This window comes from Tetrapisispora phaffii, chromosome 3 (assembly GCF_000236905.1).
Source record: "Tetrapisispora phaffii CBS 4417 chromosome 3, complete genome".
Lineage (NCBI taxonomy): Eukaryota > Fungi > Ascomycota > Saccharomycetes > Saccharomycetales > Saccharomycetaceae > Tetrapisispora > Tetrapisispora phaffii.
In genome coordinates this window covers 903,040-928,133 of record NC_016522.1, presented here as the reverse complement: position 1 = coordinate 928,133, position 25,094 = coordinate 903,040, and the positions used below count along the sequence as shown (strand labels likewise).

At 34.1% G+C, this 25,094-nt stretch overlaps 10 protein-coding genes across 10 annotated transcripts; 6 read left to right on the top strand and 4 right to left on the bottom strand.

Moving 5' to 3' along the window:
* Positions 1-128: 128 nt before the first annotated feature.
* Positions 129-1,046, bottom strand: OTU2 (deubiquitinase OTU2; the record flags this gene model as incomplete). Its single annotated transcript, XM_003684965.1, has 1 exon — positions 129-1,046. The coding sequence occupies one exon, from the start codon at positions 1,044-1,046 to the stop codon at positions 129-131; it is 918 nt and encodes a 305-aa protein (XP_003685013.1).
* Positions 1,047-2,001: 955 nt separating this feature from the next.
* RGT1 (Rgt1p) lies at positions 2,002-5,391 on the top strand (the record flags this gene model as incomplete). The annotated part of the gene is made up of 1 exon (XM_003684964.1): positions 2,002-5,391. The coding sequence occupies one exon, from the start codon at positions 2,002-2,004 to the stop codon at positions 5,389-5,391; it is 3,390 nt and encodes a 1,129-aa protein (XP_003685012.1).
* Positions 5,392-6,280: 889 nt separating this feature from the next.
* On the top strand, positions 6,281-7,783 carry TPHA0C04270 (UTP--glucose-1-phosphate uridylyltransferase; the record flags this gene model as incomplete). Its single annotated transcript, XM_003684963.1, has 1 exon — positions 6,281-7,783. The coding sequence occupies one exon, from the start codon at positions 6,281-6,283 to the stop codon at positions 7,781-7,783; it is 1,503 nt and encodes a 500-aa protein (XP_003685011.1).
* A 551-nt stretch (positions 7,784-8,334) lies between these two features.
* Positions 8,335-10,608, top strand: TUL1 (ubiquitin-protein ligase TUL1; the record flags this gene model as incomplete). Its single annotated transcript, XM_003684962.1, has 1 exon — positions 8,335-10,608. One exon carries the CDS (start codon positions 8,335-8,337, stop codon positions 10,606-10,608), a length of 2,274 nt encoding a protein of 757 aa, XP_003685010.1.
* A 223-nt stretch (positions 10,609-10,831) lies between these two features.
* Positions 10,832-12,502, bottom strand: ETP1 (Etp1p; the record flags this gene model as incomplete). Its single annotated transcript, XM_003684961.1, has 1 exon — positions 10,832-12,502. One exon carries the CDS (start codon positions 12,500-12,502, stop codon positions 10,832-10,834), a length of 1,671 nt encoding a protein of 556 aa, XP_003685009.1.
* Positions 12,503-13,325: 823 nt separating this feature from the next.
* TPHA0C04240 (formate/nitrite transporter family protein) lies at positions 13,326-14,972 on the top strand (the record flags this gene model as incomplete). The annotated part of the gene is made up of 1 exon (XM_003684960.1): positions 13,326-14,972. One exon carries the CDS (start codon positions 13,326-13,328, stop codon positions 14,970-14,972), a length of 1,647 nt encoding a protein of 548 aa, XP_003685008.1.
* A 499-nt stretch (positions 14,973-15,471) lies between these two features.
* On the top strand, positions 15,472-19,311 carry PDS5 (sister chromatid cohesion factor PDS5; the record flags this gene model as incomplete). Its single annotated transcript, XM_003684959.1, has 1 exon — positions 15,472-19,311. The coding sequence occupies one exon, from the start codon at positions 15,472-15,474 to the stop codon at positions 19,309-19,311; it is 3,840 nt and encodes a 1,279-aa protein (XP_003685007.1).
* Positions 19,312-19,411: 100 nt separating this feature from the next.
* RCO1 (Rco1p) lies at positions 19,412-21,421 on the bottom strand (the record flags this gene model as incomplete). The annotated part of the gene is made up of 1 exon (XM_003684958.1): positions 19,412-21,421. The coding sequence occupies one exon, from the start codon at positions 21,419-21,421 to the stop codon at positions 19,412-19,414; it is 2,010 nt and encodes a 669-aa protein (XP_003685006.1).
* Positions 21,422-23,063: 1,642 nt separating this feature from the next.
* On the top strand, positions 23,064-23,483 carry SDD2 (Sdd2p; the record flags this gene model as incomplete). The annotated part of the gene is made up of 1 exon (XM_003684957.1): positions 23,064-23,483. One exon carries the CDS (start codon positions 23,064-23,066, stop codon positions 23,481-23,483), a length of 420 nt encoding a protein of 139 aa, XP_003685005.1.
* A 341-nt stretch (positions 23,484-23,824) lies between these two features.
* ABF2 (DNA-binding protein ABF2) lies at positions 23,825-24,412 on the bottom strand (the record flags this gene model as incomplete). The annotated part of the gene is made up of 1 exon (XM_003684956.1): positions 23,825-24,412. One exon carries the CDS (start codon positions 24,410-24,412, stop codon positions 23,825-23,827), a length of 588 nt encoding a protein of 195 aa, XP_003685004.1.
* Positions 24,413-25,094: the final 682 nt, after the last annotated feature.

Genomic DNA, 25,094 nt, shown 5'->3' with positions numbered 1-25,094 from the left:
AACTCCTGGTGAAGGTCTGTGTATGCCATGCATCATGAACTTCTTTATATACAGACCCTACTGCGCTTTTCATAGCGGTGGAGCCGACTCACGTGACATGTAAGTACAGATATATGATTATTGTAAGTCTATACAGTGCTATGTAGTGAGTTATAATGTTCACCCAGCGTGTAGTTGTATTTGTAGTAGACTATATAAATGTCCCTAGTGTCCGTTGCTGGATCTTGCGCATCGTTATATTTCTGGAATCTAGTTGAATTCGAGGACAAGTCGCTGACGAGGACGTTTATTGTTACATTCAACGATTTCGACAAAGCCAGCAGTTCCAATTCCCCGCCCCATTTAGCGGTGCTTTCCATTTCCCTGACGTACTCATCTATGTCATTCAATTCGCCTGTGCGTTCATCGAACATGAACGGGATAAAATTATCTTTATTTGCTTGGATGTAGCGACAAGCGACGGACCTCAGTTGTTGCACGGAAGCACTCACCTCCGGGACCACCAGGTCGAGAACGCGCAACTGATCAAGAACAGATGCGAATAGACAATGGCCGTCTGGTTTCACCTCCGACTCCACGAAACCGTTCTGTTGCAAGAAACCATCGATGAGCCTTTTCTCCTGTGCTTGGTAATCCGGAACCTCGACGGCCTCTGCCCTTGCTTCCGCCTTGATCCGCTCTATCTCCTCCTGCCTCCTTGCCAGTTTCTCCTTCTGTCTGTTTCTCCTCTTCCTGCCCGTCCCCAGCCCTGGACTGACGTCGCCAGTTTGCGGTTTGTCTGAACCAGCACCGTCACCAGCGAGATCCAACTGCGCCAACAGCATCTCGGGCGTGACGACATCCACATCAGCATCCGCCTCCCCGTCCAGATGGCGCAACTCAGCAGTATGTCTTTCAGCGAGTTCGGAACGCAATGAGTTGCATCTGTCGTTGAGCTGCCGCCTGGTTGTCTTCTTCATTCCGAATTTCATGGAGCTGATCCTGTTCTCCAAGTCCTTCGACTCCTTCGTGTGCCTGCGAAGCAACGCCTCCCGGTCTTCAGCCATGTCTTGTTACCGTTGTGGATCTGCACACGGAGCAAGTCCATGTGCAGATGCAGGCATGTGCACACAGGTACCGTCACTATATACCGGCGCTATATACCGCTGCTGCCACCACCCCCCACCGTGGGACAAGAGTAGCTGTTATCACAGGCCATCGGATAAATAAATTTTCAGTCTGGGTGCGTTAACAGTGGCCCGTGGGTTACCCGGATCACACGCATCCTTACACCCATACCCCCCACACAGGGGACTCGGGTCCGACCGGCAATGCCTCTCCCAGCCACACCCACACACCGCACCGCGAGGCCCACCTCCGTCGAGAAAACTGGGCAGGGAAGCACACGAAAAGTGTGGGGAAGAACTAGAAATGGCACCGCACCGCACCGGCGACAGACAGACAGACAGACGCCAGGGCTTGGGCACGAGACAGGACGGATCAGAACAGGACAGCCAGCCCGTTGCTGTCTGCGTGAGCAAGCGTTAAAATAGAAATGCAGCGCATTAACGTTATTGGATGGTTCAGGAAGGTCACAGTTACGGTGTTATGTTGTGTGCATCGAGTCTGGTAGGCTCCAGCCAGCGTTGCTTTGAGTGTGTGTGGGGCGGGCAAAGTGTTGCAACCAACACTTTGCAACAGCCTTACTCCTCCCAACCGTACCCCCGGTATGTTCCTATGTTTGGCGTTCACAATATGGAAGCGGAAACATTGGTCGTTGCAGGAACGCTCCACCGGTCAACAACGCAATTGGTATATAAATGCCCGCTATTTCATCTCGGCTAAACCCATTTGTTCCGTTGTGTACTTCACTGTCTGCAACTTCCACACCTTCTCTACACACTCGGCAAGCCTTCCCAGATAAAAATCAAAAATTTAGTGCAAAGCCGTATTATAAAAATACACACATACTGTTCCCAATCGACTGCTGCTTAAAAAGTCGTATATGCGTTTACTGTTACTATGAATTCCAGTATGAAAAGGAAAGAACCGGATACTCGAATACAAGAGCCTACTCATCACGATACACAGTCTCATGGGTCTGTGTCAAACAATTCGGATGACCTTGTAAGTGTAACTAATTCATTGAATATGAGTCCCCAGAAAAAGAAACTTAGAAAGGCAAGCAGAGCTTGTGATCAGTGTCGTAAGAGAAAGATCAAATGCGACTACGACAATGTTTCGACTGTTTGTAATAATTGTAATAAAAACAACGATAAGTGCACTTTTGAGCGTGTGCAATTGAAGAGAGGTCCCTCAAAAGGTTATACAAAACAACACACCGTCTCGCCAGATGTACAGCAACAACCACCGCCCGCGCAGCAGCCACAAATAGCGTCAGGCAAGAGTTACGCCCAAAGCCAAGTGCTCCTGCCACCGATCTCCCAATATTTCCCAACACCAAATCCAACTGCAGATGCCAATAGAAATGACCAACCGTTTTGGAAAGTCCCCTTTCACGAGCTGAACAACACCTCCACACTCAGTGGCCAAACTAATGCTAGGAATTCCGTGGATTTGAGTTTCCAAAATAACTTGCAGCAAACAAATACAAATGACATGCTGTCCAGTGATAATGAAAGTGTCACTCCGCAGAACAACAACACTATTAATACAGTGCCCATTATTAGAAGCAGGTCTTCGTCAATACCTCCCTTCGGGAAATATAAAGCAAGTACGCCGACGAATAGTAATGGCCTGACTAATTCCCCAAATTATCTTCATCAATCTTTATATTCGGCGTATTCACAGTTCTCCCATTTGCAAAATAATCAAAGTGCCAATATTGCATTCGCAAATAATGGCCTACCAATAATCTCACAGAACATTCTCACCTCAAATAATGCGAATCTTCCACTAATAAACCCAAATTATACAAACTACAGGTCGAAATCAAGAAGCGGGTCTTTCTCTATAGTAAGCGATGCTATGTCGAATCCGTACAACACTAAGGAAAAAAAGAGAAGTAATTCGATTAAATCCACCCCATCGGTGTCCACCGCAAGATACAGTATCAACAACATAATCACCATAGACAACAATATACATTCGATAGATGCAATCAACGATTCAACAAGCTTGGATCATTCAAATCAAAAATTAGAAAAAAAATTGATTTTGTCATCAGCTGCTTCTTCTCCAAAGGCAAACCATCCAAATGATAAGATAACGCAACAATCAAGTCTTCATCAGAATCAATTAAATAACAACATTGTAAATAATAGCCAAATTGGAATCATGAAAACTTTCAATATCTCTGATCCGGATTTAAACGTATCGGATTTTAACACCATTATGAATTTTGGAAAAATTTCAGATATAGATTTGATTAACACGTATTATGAATTCATTCATATAAACTTCCCATTGATACCCATAAATAAAAGAACATTGACAAATGACATACTGCTGATCAACAACAGTCATCCAATGAATAGTAAGATTATCAACTGGTTTAGAAATTCTCTAGAACTATTAGTGAGAATCTCATTGAAAAAGACAAACAATCAACTTAATCCAACAAATATAGATAAAAAAGATATTGGAAGTAATATTTCAAAATTAGATAGTAATACCAGTGATGACTATAATGACGAAAATTATGAAGTTTATGTCAATACGATCAATAAGATTTTTCAAGAGATGATGATACTTTATCCTACAGTAAGAGGTAATCAAGAAAGGATCGATTCAAGCATTAAAATTGTATTTTTATTGACTTTCATAATATTAAATTATATCCAAATTTTAATTGGAAAGAAGAACACTTTTCTACTTTCAACTACAGTCACAATCTTTAATGATTCAAATATACCGTCATATTTTCTATTCAGAGATCATTTGGACGACTTCAGTGAACATAAAATCATGTATAAAAGACTGTATCTTTTATTGATAATATTTGATTCAATACAATGTGTTTCATATGGTACCCCAACCCTGATCACAATGCCAGTTGATGAATCCCTATTTATTCAACTATTTGATATTAAAGCATTCGTGAAGATTAAGAAAATTGCAATTTTGTCGGAAGAAGTTCTAGAAAATTGGGTTGTCGAAGAAAATACAATAAGATTAAATTGTATTATGAAGGGATTCCGTTTATCAATGATTCTAGTTCAATTATCCCACCATAAGTTACATCAAGTAAATCAAGAGAGCGTAGTTAAATATATTGAAGATATTAAACAACGTAGTGATTTTGGACTCATGCAGGAGAAACCAGATGAATTAATGTGTTTACCTGAAGCATTTGGGAAATTATTATTAATCAAACAGGATCTTATAGTATTTTTATTTTCGATCATTGATTTGGAAAAAAATAAAATAAATTTTTTAAACCTTGATGATTTTAAAGAACTGACTAATATCTTATGCTCAATGATCTCGACAATCCTAATGAATTTAACATTAATAATGAGATTAAACCCAACGAATTCTATTGATTACAACTTTAAACCTCCAACACACATTCAAACAAATAACACCGATTCAATCATGATTAATGAAAGTAGTAACAACCCTAGTAGTGGAAGCAGCACCTCAAATGATGACACTTCAAATGATAATGTGATCTCTAAAGAAAAATTTAAGGATAGCACAACAAGTACTGATTTCTATAGAAAACTACTAGGGTTAAATAATGATAGCGATAATATTCTGACTGATATAAAAGATTTACCAAGAGGATGCATTACACCCTACTTTATAATAATCAAGAGTGAAATGTGTAACCTTCGAGAATTAATCAAAGAGTTACCTACTGCACTAATTGGTATAATAATTGAAGCTACAATCCATTCACAAATGAAGCCTGAAGATGATCCGGAGTTGGAAATGAGAAACAAGTCAGATAGTGATAGCAACTCCAATGCTGAGTTTAAAGATGATGACAACCAAACAAACGTCAAGGCACGTAACATAGTTGTAAAACTATCCAATTCAATGAATGAAGTAGTGCAGATAACCAGTCTGTTAAGTTTGATTAATTCAAATACAGGCAATACGCCTTACGAAGATAAAAAAGGCAACAATGCCAACACTGTTAACGGTAATAACAATATAAATAGTAAAAACACAAATAAGTATAGTCAGAACGTGATGAACGATAACCGTAAGTCGAATAGTAAATTCAACAGAGATGACACCCTTGAAAAATCGTACTGCGATCTTATAAACAAGTCAGATAACGGTAATCTGTCACAAGATTACCGTTCCATAGAACAGGATAGAATTAAGATCGATAATGGAAAAACCATAGCCAAAGGCTCAAAAACGACCACTGCAGTTCTGCAAAAAGTCGTTCACATTGCTTGGAAGTTATTAGAAGATTCTGAACTAGGGTGGTTGTAGTAGTAATGTATCAATGTATTAATGTATATGTATAAATATATATATATATCTGTTGTCCCAAGTGTACACTCATTTACCACGAATTCGTGTCAGGTGACGGGTTCGCTCCAAAGCAATGCATCAACTGAGGACCTCTCAAATCGCTAATTAATAGTGTGGTTCATGCGTTCCGTCTGTCTTGGTTGCAGGCTGCATGCTATCCTAATTTATTTAGGTGATTGAGGTATGCAAGGAAGCACCCCACTCGTTCCAGTTCCAACAGGAACTGGACGCTACTCACTCTCTATATACATATCTATAAAGAGAGAGAGAAAGAAAGAGTCAGCGTCGCATGTTTTGCGCTGCTCTTGAGGGATCTGGAATAGCAACATCCGTACACCACGCGGATCGCTGCGGGTTCTATCCAATCCAACCCTCTCACTACAACAGAAAATCAAACCACAAGAAGAAGCCAAATGGTTGCTGAGGTCAATGCAACAATTAATCACCTCCACAAGATGCAGTAGTATATCTATCTTTATATGTCGAGAGGGACATGTCAAGGTGGTAATGCTTTAAATCTCTTTATTAACAATAGATGTTCAAACTTAACATAAGCAGTTTTAGATAGTCACTTTCACACTTCTTGTCCGTTAACCATTGTCGCGTTTCATCCCCCCTTTGTACTACTTTCCTTCTCTTTGCTGTTTTTTTTGTTGTTGAGTTTCGTAAGTTCAACTCAGATCCTAAGTAATTTCTATTCTACATTTTTATAAATAAGTATATAAGAAATTTATATTACTACTTAGGTTTGGAATCTGCATTATTATTTTTAAGTGAATGTTATTGTAATTGCTGCTTTCATTTTTGGATTCCTTACAATCTCTCACACGCAGATCATAACAAAAAAATGTCCACTGGTAAGAGACACACCAAGACTCAATCGAGTTACGCTTTCGAAAGTAGCACTTCTAATGTTGCTGCTTCTCAAATGAGAAATGCTTTGAACAAGTTAGATGATACTATGCCTAACGATAATGCTGCTAGTGCTAGATTTCAAAATGAATTGGATTCTTTCTTCACTTTATTTAGAAGATATTTAATTGAAAAAAACTCAAAGAATAAACTGGATTGGGAGAAGATTAAATCTCCAAACCCAGAAGAAGTTGTCGAATACAAGATCATCGAGCAACAACCAGAAAATGTCTCTAATTTGTCAAAATTGGCTGTCATGAAGTTGAATGGTGGTTTAGGTACCTCCATGGGTTGTGTTGGTCCAAAATCAGTTATTGAAGTTAGAGATGGCAACACTTTCTTGGATTTATCCGTCAGACAAATTGAATATCTAAATAGACAATACGACAGCGATGTTCCACTACTATTGATGAATTCTTTCAACACTGATAAGGATACTGAACATTTGATTAAGAAATATTCTTCTAATAGAATTAGAATTAAATCTTTTAATCAATCGAGATTCCCAAGAGTCTTCAAGGATTCTTTACTACCTGTACCAAACGATGTCAATGACTCTTTGGACTCTTGGTATCCTCCAGGCCATGGTGATTTATTTGAATCATTATATGCCAGTGGTGAATTAGATGCTTTAATCGATCAAGGTAAGGAAATCTTATTTGTCTCCAATGGTGATAATTTAGGTGCTACTGTTGATTTGAAAATATTAAATCATATGATTGAAACAAATGCAGAATATATTATGGAATTAACTGATAAGACAAGAGCCGATGTTAAAGGTGGTACTTTAATCTCCTATGATGACCAAGTTAGGTTATTAGAAGTCGCTCAAGTTCCAAAAGAACATATCGATGATTTCAAGAATATTAGAAAATTCAAAAATTTTAACACAAATAATTTATGGATAAACATTAAGGCTATTAAGAGATTAGTCGAACAAAACGCACTAGAATTGGAAATCATTCCAAATGAGAAGACAATCTCAAGAAATGGCCATGATGTTAATGTCATTCAATTAGAAACTGCCTGTGGTGCTGCCATTAGATACTTCAATGGTGCTCACGGTGTCGTTGTCCCAAGATCAAGATTCTTGCCTGTTAAGACTTGTTCCGATTTATTAATGGTAAAGTCAGATTTATTCTACTTAGAACACGGTGCTCTAAAGATTGATCCATCAAGATTTGGTCCAAATCCATTAATTAAATTAGGTTCTCATTTTAAAAAAGTTAATGACTTCAACCAAAGAATTTCACACATTCCAAGATTATTAGAGCTAGATCATCTAACAATCACTGGTAACGTCTACTTGGGCAAGAATGTTTCATTAAAGGGTACCGTCATCATTGTCTGTTCAGATGGACAAAAAATTGACATTCCAAATGGTTCCATCTTGGAGAATGTCGTTATTACAGGTAATTTACAAATCTTAGAACATTGATTCGTATAGTGGACAACACAATCCAAATCTCTACTCTACTCTATTCGCAATTCTTTTGATTGTTAGTAAAATAAAACTATATTAAAAACTTCTCATAAGTTTCATATTATATTTGAAAATATGTCAAGTTTCCTTTTTTAAATTGTATCAATTGTATAAAACAAATCGCAATATATTGTAACGACTAAAAATAAATTCATACATTTATAATAGCTATAAATTTAACTTGAAAAAAATGACAACAAAATTAAGTAACAGAACAACTTCATGAACAGATATTTATATAAATTGTATCTGTAAATATATTAAATAATATTTTCTCAAATGTAAAATTACAACTTAAACTCAATGTTAATAATGGTCGCCGTTTAAATATTTCATACTTTTGAATTTTTAAATTTAAGGCTTAAAAGTAGAAAACCTAAAATCAAAGATATCTACTTATAAATAGAATAAGGATATAAATCTATAAAAGTATAAATTAAATATTTTAAACTACTAGCTCACTAAAGTTAACATATCATACAACTCAAGAAAATATAGTTATAATCATGGAGATTGATGTTAATACTTTAGTTTTTATAACAATAATATTGTATATATTCTATTCCACGCCGAGTAATGAGGGAATTACATCAGAGTATGAATATAATCAGCTATCTCTATTAAAAAATCAATTCAGCATAGAGTATAATAATTTTATGAATTTAACATACGATTCAAACTTTAAAAATATTACAGGTTTTAAATTAAGTTATGCAGATGCAGCTAATGATCCAAATACCACTGCAACTTATCCCTTAGATGGCAAAGACTACAATTCCTGGTACGCTAATGAGAATTACATGTTGTTGCCTGACAGTATCATAAATATAATTAACGATCAAGTTTGGTCTAGATCCAATTCAGATTTATCAAATGTGTTCCCTGCGAATATTTCGACAACGATGTACGGGTCAATAATTAATGATGCAAATAGTACAGAACACTTAACTAAAATCAAAATGCCAATACCCAAATTCTACAACAATGCAGAGCATTTGGGAGATATAAATCCACCTATTGGCGATGATTATGTTGAAGATGATGAAGATGCTTATTTTCATAAGGAAAATGTCACATTTACTAAAGGTGAAGTAACAATTAGCCTAACACATGTGGATAAGCTTTCTTCAAAGCCAAAAGGACGTGATGAGAAATATTTTAATACTCAAAGCGATAAATGGAAATTTTTGGAAACAGTTATAGTGTTCAATGATGCTAATGAAAATGAACAGCGAACTATACGTGGAAAAGCAATTTACGATATTCAAAGAGGAAGGATAGTGTCTTTAACTCAAAGTGCTAAATTTCATTCGATATTTGCATTTCCTCATTATAGTAGCATGGCCAAGACGGAGAAAGAAAATATTTTTAAGGACGTTAAGCAACTTGTTTCTGAATATTGGGAGACTCTCGATTTTGTCGAGACACTAAAGGCAACAGATTTTGAAGAATGGGGAACCAGCGGTGAAAGTCTTTGTGAATATATGGTTTTCCTTCAGTTAGAACCATGGAATCAATATACAAAAGAGCAACTTAAAATTATTGATCATGAATTGAAATGGCCGACTGGATTGCCTGCAAATATATCTTCAATCCCCCCCATAAGAATTGAATCTGGGCTGATTTATTCTCCAGATTGTGGTTTAAAGTTTCATTTAGATAATGTAGAGGGGGTAAGGGAAGAAATAAAAATTTCAAGCGCTAGAACTCTACTTCTATTTCTATTTTTTTTGGAAGCTGTACAATTATATTTGTTACTAAAGCAAATGCAATTTACTAACACCCCTTCAAGTATTAACAGAGTTTCATTCTATACACTAGCGTTACTACAATTGATTGATGCTACATTAACGACCGTTATTCTTATACTTGCAATAGCAGTACGTCCTATATTTATTGCTAGTATGTTATGTTTACTTTTGTCCTTCTCACTAGCCTATGTTTTTGGAATTCGTTACTTAGTTACAGTGACTTCGTCGCAGGTTAATGAACAAAATGTTGGAATTATGACCTTACTAAGGCGTGTGATAAGAGAAGAAAATGAAGAGAGAACAGTAATTACTGAAGATCTATCAACTATAAGCAGTGGCCTTCTAGGTAAGATTTATTTTTCACTTCTTGCATTTATGATGTTCCTTATTATTGCAAGTTCATGGCCAAAAAATATAAGAAAAATAGTGGAATATGTTATCCTTTTTATTACTAATTCATATTGGGTTCCACAAATATTCAGAAATACAATAAAGGGAATATCCCCTCTATCTGCAAGATCAAATCAAAATATATCAATGCAGAGACAGAATGGAATTCCATTATTATGGAAATATATTGTTGGGACATCTGTGATTAGATTACTTCCTATTTATTATTTTTTTGCAAACCCTTCAAATATTTTAAGACACCATACGGACCTTAAATTTGTTACCATTTTAACACTGTGGCTATCAATTCAAATCTTATTGCTATATTCCCAGGATTACTTTGGTTCACGCTGGTTTTTACCAAAACATGCTATTCCTGATGGGTACTCATATCATAAACCTGTTTTATCTCAAGAGTTACTTGAACATGGTGCATCAGAAAATCATACAGTAGACTGTGCTATTTGTATGTCTGAAGTGCCTGTATATGTAAAGGATATTCCGGAAACCCATGCTGTAGATCAACAATCTTATATGGTAACCCCATGTAATCATATCTTCCACACTGCATGCTTAGAGAATTGGATGGGCTATAAACTTCAATGTCCTGTTTGCAGAGCACCATTACCACCACTCTAATTACAAATTTAATGTTAGCATATATCTTTTTATTTCAATATATAACTCTGCATAATTATCTAAATTTTATTATTCCCATGTATATTCGTTAAAAATTTATAATATTCCATATAAAATATCAACCATATAGTAAAATATCATAGACAGACAATTATTACAATAATGGACGATGTATATCAGTTTTCAGGTAAAACGTTTTGCTAAAGCTACTAAAAATTCGAAATTATAATACTCTATTTTTCTTCTTCTTATTTTTCTTCTTCTTGGAAGCTGTACTTGTACTTCCAGTTTGTTTTATTATTACAGCACCTTCCCTTTCCTCTTCTGTTGCATCTTTAAATTTATTTTGTGTGTCCAAATAGAACATCAAATCCTGGAGTTGTTCTTGCAAATTCTTATTTTCTTCCTCCAGTTTCATTTTCTCTTGCTTTAAGTTATCAATGAACTTTTCTGATTTGTCTAAATTAGCTTGAAAACCTGAGAGCATCATATTATTAGCCTCTAATTCCTTTTTCGTTGCTTGCTCATTTTGTGACAACTGCAACTTTAGACTTTTCAATTGATCTTTTAAGTCTTGTAATTGTTGTTCTTCGTTATTTTTATTAGATACATCTTTCAACTTCAATTCATAATATTCTCTTTGTGACTCTAATTGTGATATAAGTACTTGAACATATTCCAAGTGATATTCCTTGTTTCTCATAAGATTTGTCACTAAATTCTCATTCTTATTTCTATCACTAGGAGTGTTTAAAGTTGAACCAATGTTACCAACTTCTACCAATTTTCCATCAACTTCATTCTGTACTAATCTATGAACATAATTATCTCCTGCATAATCCCAAACTCTCTGCGTTCTCATATCCATGGCAAAACAATGTGACGTCATTTCAAAGTGTAGGATAGCATGCTTTGAATTATATCTACCACATCCAACATTTCCGCAAATGAGACACATCCATAAATTTTCAACAGAGTCACATACTGAACACTTCCAATCAGAAGTAGCTTGCTCAATCAATAGCTTTCTTGATATATTTAAGTTAGTATGTCTACAGACAGGACATTTTGAATTTTTCCATTTATCTAAACACTGACAATGAAATGTATGAGAGCATGGAATAGTTATCAAACCAGTGACTAAACTATCCATTTTTTCTAAGCAGACTGGACAAGTAGGTAACTCAATTTCATCGCGATTCTCTTCGATTGCCAAATTAGATGTGAAAGGATCCTTCAATAAGTAAGGTAATGTACTACTATCGTCTATTCCGTCCTTTAATTGTGTATCTTTCATCATATTTTTATCAAATAAGGTTTTCTTAAAAACCAATTCTTTAATTGCTACTATATGGCATGTTTCTGGATCCATTTTACTAAATTTCTTCCCATTAAATTCATTTAAAAATTCCTTAGCATAAATGGGATCTTTAAATTTAAGCAATACCATAAAATTGCAGCCTAAAATATTAGCATTTTTTTTATAATGTTTCAACATTCTAATATTAGATACTTTAGTATTAATAATATCATCTCCAATATAAAAATGCAAAAGTTCATGCAAAGTAAAATAAGATGGAACAAACAACATACAAACCATAGAATCATCCCCTGGTATCACTATTACATCTTTATCGTCTATTTTCCGTGAAAGCTCTAGACCAGGCTCATAATTATCTTTTTGTTTAAATAATCGAATCACCCCGTAACCTAAATATTCCGATGAAATCAAATCATCTTCAGGTCGACTATCCTTATCTTGTTCCGACATCTCACCAACAATAGCTTCTTTATAATAAATTTGACTAAATCTCCAATCAAACTCGAAATCTACAGGCACATTCAAATCACTTTGATCTTCCGTATAGTCGACAATAACGCTGTAATATGCCATACGAATAACAAAAAAAGGATTCTTACACAACAAAATAAGATCGTGCCTAACTGTTCAGCAATGACCACAAACCCAATCTACAGTCGAAGGTTTTTGAACTAATTACCAAGTATAAATCAGGTTGAATTATTATTCATTAAATTTACAGCCCTTATATATCACTAAATTTTGATGTCACCGTCAGGGTTCATCATCACAAACCCTAACCCTGCGCCATTCCATCACAACCCTACCACGGATATCGAAAGCCTCGCTGCATAATTCCAATTGGGAGACTCTACAGAGAACGTTATTGCATGATGCATGTAATATTTGATGCATCTAATACACTATTACCATAGCCAAATCAAATCGTAGCTGTATATGAAGATATGAGATGTGTATATCTGCTATTTCATTGTGCATTAATCAATCGTAACGCAGACATTCCACTCCTTACTTCCTGGTTAACCCACAATATACATACGTCAAAGGTGTTGGTTTTTTCAGTTACGTTCCCACAAACAAGCTCATCGAGCATTTGAAAAACGAGCATAAAATAAAATAAAAAGAAAATGGGACAGCAACGTTATGGGATATCAGTTAATAGAGACAGGATTAGAGGTTCGAGATGTATTTAAATAACCTTTCTTTGGGTTCATCTTATGAATATATATATGTATATTTGCTAGTTATTCTGGTTTAATTGAGTTGTTTCTTAACATTGGTTATTTGTGGGCGGCATAAATTTGGCAAGGTTTTTTGAATGCATCTTATATTCTAATCTTTGGAGTCACTACGCTTACCAAGAGAACAGATAGATTTAAAAATCGATTAGAGAATCATGGATTTGCAATACAGTAGCCCTAATGACGCTGCTTTAGCAGTAGTGGCCACTGCCATGAAGAAGTCAAGGTTAAAATTACATATTCTGCTTTTGAATTCGATAGTAGGTGGTGCATTGTTTAGTTCTGGGGGGTTCTTATATGTTGGTTTTAATTCAGAGAATCCAAAATTAGTAGCTGAAAATCCAGGTATTGGCAACTTTGTTGGTGCTGTATTTTACGGCATCGGTTTATTTTATGTTATTATCACTGGTGCTGATCTATTCAATTCTAATATTTTATTTTTTACAGTAGGTTTACTTAGAGGAGCTGTGACAATATATGACTTGCTTATATCCTGGTTTGTTAGTTGGCTAGGGAATATCGCTGGGACTCTATTTGCTGCATACGTCTTTTTATTTCTATCTGGGTCAGGCGCCACTGCGCAATGGTCGGAAGGTTCTAGACAAGTGTTAGAATCAAAAGCTTCATTTTCTTTTATTCAAGTTTTTTTGAAAGGTATTGCAGGTAATTTCTATGTTTGTCTAGCAGTGTATTTACAAATGATGGCAAAACCTATCCACGTCAGGTATATCATGGCTTCTCTCCCTATTTTCACATTCGTCTCCTTGGGGTATACTCATGTGGTAGCAGATATGGCGGTTGCATATATTGGTTTATTGAATGGTGCAGATGTTTCAGTTGGAAAATATATATGGAAATTATTGGTTCCCGGGTCCATAGGAAATATCATTGGCGGATCTGCATTTGGAATCATTATACCATACTTCATGCATATTGTAGTTGTCGAAATGGATAAAAAAGAGTTGGCTATTCCTGAATATGAGGCTAGAGATGAACATCCAGAATTAAATACAGACTCAAGAGTGGTTAGACTTAAGGTTCCTGAAGCAGATATGGACACGGAGACGGATACTGATGCCGAAGCTCATGTAGATGATGATGTTGATGAAAAAAATGACACTGGATCCACAATGGATCAGACTAGCCCGTATCGTGGTTCTTGGGCTCCACCTCCAGATAATTCAAGTATCCAAGATGACTCGCTATACGATTCAGCGGATACTCCCAAGGATTTTAGAAGACAGCCAAGCCTTTCAAGGACTGGAACACATGCATCACGTATAACAATTGCTTCTGCTAAATCAAGGGCAGCTAGTCACATTATAGCATCACCTCCAGGTGTATTCCCCATTTTAGGAATGGGCAAAGCTCCTTTGAAGGAAAGACAAATACAAAGTGGTAATTATAAAGCTTCGGGAGATTCAGAAAGTTTACAAAAAGTCTCTACACAAAAAACAGAGCGTCATTATAATAGAACTTCATCATCTCAAAGATCAATGGATAGCAATGAATCAAAAATATACAGCACTACTCAAGAGATAGAAGATTTTGAAACCGACAAAAGGTTAAATTATGATGTAACCAGAGATAAACCAGGCGCAGCTTTAAAGAGAGCAGTAACTAACACGATCTATAAACTAACCAGAACACGTACTGTGGAAAGTAAATTACCTCAGACCACTCAAGATATGGTTGTCACAGATAATCAAAATATGCAAACCATGAATCCTAGTTCTAGCCAAGCTTCCATCAATCAATCAATAGAAAGCTATTTATCTTATGTCAATTCATCTATCGACTGATACAAACGCACATTTCTTCAAAAAAGAAAAATCCAATGTAATATATTTATTACACGATTCATATTAAGAGACATTCTGATGAGGAAAAATTTATTAAACTTTTTTGCAAATGCATTAAATTCAATAACAATTGATTTCAAATAACTTAATGAAATACATTAAAGGACATTATTCATAAATATTTATACATTATAATGATTAGTGTCACACCTGTCATTGCATAAAACAAAATTATATTGGTGACAGAGGCTTTTATTATTTGTTACCCGACTTAAACGGAAACACGAAATCAAGTAGTCGCGTAATGTAATGATGCCAATCAATTTACTATTTAGTAAACAATAAGAATATTATAATTAGATTTCTATATATTCCCTTTGGATTAAAAGGTTTTTAACATCTAAACCTATTTACTGTATAACTTTCAACAATAAAATAACCATCGTTTATATTAGAGATTTGGTAAAGGCCACTGTCCATTAAACGAAAATATCTATCGATGTCCAAGAAGGTTAAATTGAAGTTTAAGAAGTCGATACTTTCTACCTCAGATAATATTATCTCGACTGATGAACTAGTAAATCGTTTAAGTATTTTGCATGAAGAACTATCCAGTTTGGTTCAAGATGAAACTGATCCAGAATCAGTTAATAGTTATTGTAATGATTTAGTGAACAGGAAATTGATCAAACATAGAGATGCAGGTGTTCGTGCCTTTGTAGCATGCTGTTTGAGTGATATCTTGAGAATATATGCACCTGATGCACCATATACTGATACACAACTAACTGATGTTTTTAAATTATTCTTAGCTCAATTTGAGGAATTGGGTGAATCGGAGAATGGCTATTATATACAACAAACATATGTCATCACAAGATTGTTAGAATATAGATCCATTGTTTTATTGACAGATCTACCTTCAGCTATGAAGTTACTTGAAAGGTTGTTTTCAATATTTTACGATAATTCTAAATCTTACAACCCCAAATTATTCAAAGTCATCGGTGGTATTCTAGGCGAGGTTATATCAGAATATGAAGCTGTCCCTACCTCAGTGTTGAAAATCATTTTTAATAAATTTCTAACATATAATCCTTCATCAATTCCAAAAGGTCTAGGCACTTCAGCAAATTGTGGTTATGAAGTAACACTCATTCTTTGTGAATCGTATGGAAGCAGAATGACTAGATATTTCACAAAATACTATTCCGAAGTGTTGTATGAGTTAACAAATGATGACGAAAATTTGTATGTTGATAAGAACGAGATATCGAAAGTTTTAGATAAGTTGCATAATTTACTTATCAAGGTGTGGGAAACAGTTCCAGATATGATTGCACCTGTTACGGGATTTGTTTACCATGAGTTATGTTCAGAAAATGATCTATTTAGGCAAAAATCGACGGACCTTGTGGGGAAACTGCTGTCTATTAAATCGGAAATTAATTTAGTCACTACCTATCAGGATGTATTTAATGCTTGGTTATCAAAAATTGCAGATATTAGTGTTAGCGTAAGAATGCAATGGGTTAATACTATTCCGGACATTCTATCAGTTAGAAAAGATATTTCGGAAGCTATCAACAAAGGTATCTCTAAAACGTTAATAGATTCAGAAAACATGATCCGTAAGGAGTCAATTTTACTCTTTGATAAATTATCAATTGAAGTGATTTGGGAAAATATAACAAACCCTTCGATATATATGTCTTTACTCCGTTTTTCAAGGGAGAAGAATAGGGAAGTAAGAGAAGTATGTAATTCAATTCTTGCAAAACTATTCGAAAAGTCAAGAAAATCAATAAAAAGAACACAAAACAATAAAGAAATATGGGAAATAATAGATAAAATTCCGTCGACTATTTTTGATTTGTATTACATTAATGATCCAAAAATTAACGAGCAAGCAGATGATATACTCTTTAAATACATCTTTCCACTGGATGTAAACGATAAACAAAGAGTAAGTAGACTTTTAGATATTGTTTCTACGTTAAGTGGTAAATCATTAACCTCTTTTTTTGCATTCAACAAAAGACAATTGCAAATATCATTAGCATTATCCAAATTTGTTGACTTTTCAAAGAAGGTAAATGATAAAGAGGATGATTCCTCATCTATTGCAGATGCCGTCGTTAAATTACCCAAAACTATAAATTGGTTATCCTCAGGCTTGAGTGATTCCAAAATAGCCGAGGCAGCGTTGAATGCAGTGATGGAATTGAATGATAAAAGAATATTTTATTTGCTGCAGACTTGTGTCAACCCTGACGTAAAATTTTCTACTTGGAATAACAGTTTTTCAGAATTAATGACGAAATTAAAAGATCCAAATCTATTGAGACATCGTGATATAAGCTCAGCTTCTCTAATTATACCAAGAGATATTGCTAAACAATTCCGAATTTTACTCTATAGAGGTTCTCCGATTTTATTTAATTCATCAAATATTCCTTATTTACTATCAACTGGCGATACCCATAATGCTGCTTTAAAAAGACGTTTATTAGACGAAATATCAACTCTAAATCCTCAACAACTTAAAGGACAGATCAAAACTTTGATGTCAGTTGTAAAATCAGAAAATCAAACTAGCGATGGTGATATGACGTTGTCGCTTGGTGAAACGTTAAAGACATTATATAAAATTGGTAAGACAATGGTGAATGATATTGCATTTGATGATACTTTCTTCTATACAAAACTGAAAGATTATGCTAGTGGGAAATCTCCTTTAATTGCTAAATACGCCACAAAATTAATTGCATTATCACCAGATGCTGTAGGTACATTAAATGAATTGAAAATTTCTATATTACCTTTGAATAAAAAGAGTGAAAATTTTACTTCAAATATCAATGTATTATCTGAAATTTTTAAGTTTTATCCTCATATTTTAGATGAAAATTCAACAGACATCGTTGGATACTTAATCAAGGAAGTTTTATTATCAAATGAAGGTATTCTGACCATATCCGATTCAGATTCATGGATAGACGATGATGCTGTTTTCTCAGAAGAAAATAACATATTAAATGCGAAATTATCATCATTGAAACTATTTACAAATAAATTAAGATCCATTACAATAGAATCGGACCACAAAGAATTAACTACGGCCTTTATAAATAAAACGATGAAATTATTCTTTTACTTGATTGCAAGTGGTGGTGAGTTAATCTCAGAAACTAAAGATGATGCACACGCAACACCAGATAATTACCAAACCAGAATGAGACTGTGTGCAGGGCTACAAGTTCTAAAATGTGCAAAACTACCTATACTAAATGATTTCATTAAACCTGCAGATATAATAAGACTGGTTAATTTAGTGGAAGATGAATCTTTATTTGTAAGAAAGATATTTTTAGACACGTTGAAGAAAGACTTGGCTAACGAAGTAATATCCATTAAATTTTTACCATTAATATTTTTTATTGCATATGAACCTGACTTGTCCGTGAAGACAAGCACAAAAACTTGGATTAATTTTACATTTGGAAAAGAAACATTTAGGAAGGGAACTTATTTTGAAAGAGCTTTACCCAGATTAATACATGCGATTGCTCATCACCCTGATATAGTTGAAAATTTCAATAAGGAAGGGGATGAATATTTGAACAACTTAGCAACTGCAATTGATTACCTGATGTTTTATTTTGACTCAGTTGCCAACCAAGATAATTTTAATCTTCTCTATTATCTTTCTGAGAGAGTTAAGAATTACCAAGATAAAATTAAAGATGATAGAGACGATGACGATCGTACTGATGCAGAAGCTAGCATATCTATGAGAAGCAAGAGGATGTACGTTATTGGTGAATTGTCTCAAATGATTTTACTTCAATTGAAGGAGAAAAGGGGATGGCAACATTCAGCTTATCCTGGTAAATTAAATTTACCAGGTGATTTGTTTCAGCCATTTAATACTACTAAAGAAGCACAAGCATCATTTAAAACTTATATTAATGAGAAACAAGCTAGTAGATTATTAAGTAATGTAAAAGCCAAGGTCAGCAGAATAATTCATAGCTCTCAGACGCAAAAACAACGTGCCCAGAAAAAGTTATTAGCGATGGAAAATCAACCACCAATAAAGAATAAAACTAAATTGAAGGTCAAAAAAAGAAGATACAATGATGAAAGCGATGACAGTGGTAGTGATAGCGATATTAATGGTGATGATGATGGCGTTTATAAACCATCCTCAAAGCTAAAGAAAGTTCAAACAATCAATGCCAGAAGAAAAAATTTAAGAGAAAGAAAAGAAATTGATTACAATGTTGATGATGATATAATTGATGAAAATTCGGCTTCTATAACTAATATTATTTGAAGGATGGCTATATGATATCTAAGTATATAATTTATATTTTGTATTTACAATAGATAAATCTGTATAAATTCTCGTATCGAAAGAATCATTTTAAGATTTTTCACAAATTTAAAAATTTTAAAACTTCTTCCTTTGGTTTAGATTCCAATATTTGTTTGATGAAAGTTAATTGTTGTAGTTCCTCATTAGAATACTTGACTTGGTTTAATTCGCCAGATGCAACATTACATAGTTCCTTAAAATTCCATAGTTTTTTAAATCTAGAATTTCCCAGTTTAAAATATATTAATGATGATATATCATCAATATTAGATTGCAATTCAGTATTTTTAAAAGTATTTTTTGGCTCTTTGGAAGCACTTATTAGTTTGTCGATCAATATTTCTTGTGTCTTGAAAAAATTAAACTTTTCAGCACTCTTGGCCTTTTGTATTTTATCGAGGAAGTCTAATTTGATTGCATCTTCACGATATATCGGAACCGGAGGTATACTTGCTTCATTGTAGTTTTCATTAAATTGTGTAGTTTTTACAGGTTCGATAATTTCATCTAATTCGATTTCAATGTCACCGTTATTTCTAAAACCTGATGATTGAATAGGTTCTACATAAGTTTGATTACGAGATAATCTTCTGTATGTTTCGATATGCTTAATTTTATTCTGTAATTCGGGCATATGCAATGGACATTTCCATTTATTACCTAAATTTTTCAACGATGCACGAGGAACATCTGGTAAACAATTCAAATGCCATGGTGTCTGGCAATAATCACATCTCATTATTAACCTTGATTCTGTTTCATAATTTTCCCAGGTTCCCATTTTTGTTTTCTGACAGTGATAGCAAATCAAAAATTCCCCTGATTCAGGATCTATATGTAATTCCGGGGTGTATCCATCGAGTTTTGTAATACTCTGTCCATATGGCGTACCAAATATTTGTCTTTCAGTCAGAGGAGTTTTTTCTTTTTCATCTTGGTACTGACCTCTTGCGTTAGCTTTGACATTTTCGAATGTATCTTTAATGGTGTTTGGTAATTGAAATTGCTTCGAATTTTGAGATTGTATATTGAACAGTAGCTTACCAAACAATTTATTTTTATTAGGTAATTCAGCTATGAACTCTCTCTCGGATTTTTTATATGCTGCAATAGTAGGATTTTTAGCCTTAAACACACATTGAGGGCAAGACCAATCACCTTCTGGTAAATTATCAGGATCTAATGGAGGATTCAGACAAAGAAAATGAAACGAACGGGGACAAGTATCGCAACATAAAAATGAACCAGATTGTTGGCATGTAGAACAAAAATCATCATTATCTATTGCATCAGCCCCATTATCATTATTTGTATCTTCCACAGCAGAGATGGAACTTTGACCAAACAATTTACTTTTGGATTCTTTTAGAACTGTATCTTTAACTTTTTTAATTACATGAGCATTTTTTTGGTGAGTAGCATGCTGATTAAAATCAGCAAAATTATTTCCTTCATAATATTTGTACAATGATTTTGACCTTTCTAAATTATGGATATCTTTTGGTTTATGATAAGGTCTGATTATACTTGAGCTCGTAAGGTTATCCGATTTTTTTGTTTCCAACATAGATAAGTACTTATTATTTTTCACATCGAAATCTTTGTACTCTTCTGGTAAAACTATTTTCTTATAATTCCATAGAGAGTCCTTTTTTATTTTTTCTGTTGGACTTTGAGATAATGATAATCCTGTTGCACCATTTTTAATGTCACTGAGAATTTCTTCATCATTTATATTTATTATTTTTCCATTTTCATCAGTTTCAATTAATTTGACATCGGGAATTTTCTTCTTTTCGCTGTCCTCTTTACTTGTATCGGAATCATTATGTTTGTTTTCTCTTGCACTGAAGTAATTGGTGTCAGATGGTATAATCTTTCGCTTCTTTAAATCATAATCTATATTTTTTGAAGAGGTTCTCTTAGGTCTACCTCTTCTTGAACCATTATTATCCGAAGTGTTTCTATCAGAATCAGAATTTTGTGTGGAGGTCGATTCTTTCGATGATAAGTCGACAGAAGACGATGTCTGTAATTGCTGGGGTTGCATATTTGATAGATTAGACATGTATTGTATTATTGCACAATTTATAAATTTTTGAAGAGAAAGAAAAGTCCTTTTATATGTAATTTGATGATGAGTTGTAAAAGGAAAGAAAAATTTAGAAAACCTGCGTGGTTAATGTAACTCAATTTTAATCGTTTCCTTTTCCTAGCTGAATATTGTATATTATCCTTATGTATATTTTAGTTATCGTCGAATGTTTCAATTAAATAGAAACAAACATGAAATAGGGAATTGAACAGGAATAACAAATGTAAAATGATTTTTTCACGATCCCACTGTATAGAGAGATATCAACTAAACGGTGAATGAAGATGGTCTTTGAAAAATAAAATAATCTTCAGCACAATCTAACTTAGATTTTAAATTACTCAATAATCCATGAGAATACACTTCAAGTTTTCTTTACTATAACGATCTGTTTGCTTAAAAGGTTGCACTTAATACTTTCGATGTTGCCATTATGAGCTGTATGGACCACGATATTTGAATTTTCAACAATATTTTCTATGGCTTTAAGACGCGTCAGCGATCATTCAGTACGTCATTCTATCTTACAGTTTTCCGTACAACACGATTCGTACGAATATGCTGGTCTGCATAGAGAGGACACAGGTTGAGCTAATGATAATAAACCCTTGGCGGCTAAATCGAATAAACAACAGATAGCAATGAAAGTATCAACTATAAGCAGATCGATAAAAACGAATAACAACGTGTGTTTTAAATGCAACAGTTCTATTCAGCTATGATGGCGATGACCAGGAAGGTTTTTCTTAACAGTTTCATTCGTGATCCATGTTTTAGTGCATCAGCACTGCAATAGTAGTATATTCATTCCCTAGATGGTAGTGGTGGTTGTGTAGTTAGTGGAGCCATATGGAACGTATAATCAAACTGCGTTCTATACTTTCATATATATATATATATATATATATATATATTAGTTGTAAGGAAGTGATAGTTGGTGTGTTATATCCAATTCTTTCAGAGGTAAAATTGTTTGCACTCCATTTAAAGGTCCATGTCGTTGGTACCAGAATGCCACTGCATTGTGGTTCTGTGTTTTCCTTCTGCTTATCTGGTCACATTTTTATTCTGTCTAGAGCTTATCCAGCAATATGTAACTTGAACTACCAACTTCCCACTCCCTAAATTGGAACATAAATAAATACTCTCAAAAAATAGTTTTATTATTAGGTAAACACTAGTAGCAAAATAGAGCTATTTTACAGTGTAAGCTTATAACTATACCACTTTCTACTCTTAAAAGAGAAAATATACTTCATTAGCTATGTCCCTTCATATATACATATATATGTATGTCTGTATATATGTATGTCTTTAAGTACGTTTTAAAATGATAGAATAAGATGTGCCAGTGAGTTGTAAAGTGCCTTAAATACAAATTCGCTTTACCCGTATTTCTGAGGATCTTTAAGCCGCCATGTCCAAAATATCGATCAACATCTAATCACTAAATAATGAATGTAACAGTAACACCAGCTCAACATAAATGAGATCGGTTTAAAAAGTTATGTTATTTAAAATAGTTAACATTTATTTGCCCCTGTAACGACTGTTTCACTATGTTAAGTTCCTATAAAGTTGGATTATAGAACGAGGTACCATTTGAAGAGACGATATGGATCCCGAATTACAGGCATTAAGAGAAGCTAGATTAGCTGAGTTGAAAAGAGGTAACAATGCATCTGGTCAGAGTCCAAATGGTGGTGCTGAGAATGGTAAAAATGCTGCTGTTGGCTCAGATATTGCCTCATTTTTAGAGCCACAAGCCCTTGAGAGATTGTCAAGAGTTTCTTTAGTTAGACCAGAACGTGCCCAAGCCGTCGAGATGTATATAAAACAACTTCTAGGATCAGGTCAATTATCACATAAAATAAGTGAAGATGAGATTGTGCAAATTTTGAATGGTATTGCTAGAGAACAGAAAAAGAAGAATGATGTTAAGATTATCTTCAATAGAAGAGAGCAAAACTACGACAACAGTCTAAGGAATAATAGCAATGATGATGATGACGAGGATGATGATTTCTTTGATTAGCTTTATCAGAGATGATCTCAGTTACTCATTCCTATGCAAAAAGTTAAAACACGCATATATACGCACAAAACAAAAGCATCATTATTGATGAAAACGAATTTGTTTATTATATTTAAAGACATAATTTAATCAATTTTAGATAATATACATATAAAAGAAATGATTCATTATAAAAAATGTTTCATTTTATTTATAATAAAGAATATGTAAATTGGAAAATTAAAAGGTAATGCCATACATTAGAATGAAGATATTTAGCAGAGAGTTTATTGTGTTTGTTGTTATATTTTTTCTGTTTTTGAAACTGTTTGAAGAATAGTGAATTAATTCTGACACTTCGTTCAAGCAGTCTTACCGTATTTTGATTGCCATTCATGTAGAGCAGTTTTGTAAGACTCTAAGTATTGAGCTTTTTCTGTTTCACTGGCAGATTTCCAAAGTTCAGCAATCTTTTGTGTAGCTTCAATAGTAGATAAATGTGGATTCTCATTTAGAACTTTGGTACGGTTATCCTTACAAAAGCTGATAAATGGACCTGCAGGACGCTTTGGAGGTAATGTAGCCTCGTATGCACGTTTCTTCTCTTGGTAAGTCGCTAAAGCTTTGTTGTAAGCTTGGTAGAATGGCTCCTTCTCAGAGTCACTTAAAGTTTTCCAATGTTGTGCCATTAATTTAACTATACCTGTAGGTTTTTCATTTGGATGTTCATTTGCAAACTCTGGTCTAATATGTTTGACCCACATCATATATGCAGAACCTGGTCTAGGTGGAGCATCGTTCACCTTCTTCCCCTTAGACTTCTTAGCTAATTGGAAAGCAGAAGCTTGCAATTGAACCGATGGAATGGTACTGAATAACTTAGCATTAGTCGAAACAAGAGTTCTTCTACTGGTCTGTGATAGTTGTCTTGATAAAATTGAACTGTTCATTATGTAGTATGGTATTTTTAGGTGGGTATTTTTGTATATGTATAGTACAGTAGTATGCGAAAATGAACAGAACAGAATATAAAAATACCTTTGATCAATTGTCAAGTATATACATTACAAAGAAACAACTAAATATATAAACATAAATAAGTTTATATTTGTTTATTTGTTTATTTATTGTTTTTACTTAAATTGTGTATTTAAGAACTAGACAATTTGCGGCAATGGCTTATTGGGATAAAGCCGTGTCAATTGATATATAAACAAAAAGGGAGAGAAAAGTGAAACACAGACATAACATGTTTTGTGTGGGTAACTTTAAGGCGTTATCACAGTTGATCGTGTCAGTTTCATCTCAAGTGTCATTATTTTAAATGGTGTACAATATAAATATACAAATGGTTTTGCCAAGAGGTCGTAAATTGCGTGTTTTGATTACTTTAGTTGTTGTGTTGTGAGAAGCTAGTTGATATGTTTGTTATGGTTTTTGTTGTTGCTTGAGTAATCATATGTTGTGGTATTCGAGGGAATTTGTGACATGTTTTAAGAATGAAAATAAAAAAGATCAACGATAACATGCGTGTATGTATATATATTTAAGTATATATATTTAAATTATTTATTGTCTTTCCTTTGATGTGACGAGGGGAAAATCGTGTACGAATAAGTAGTGTTGTTTTAC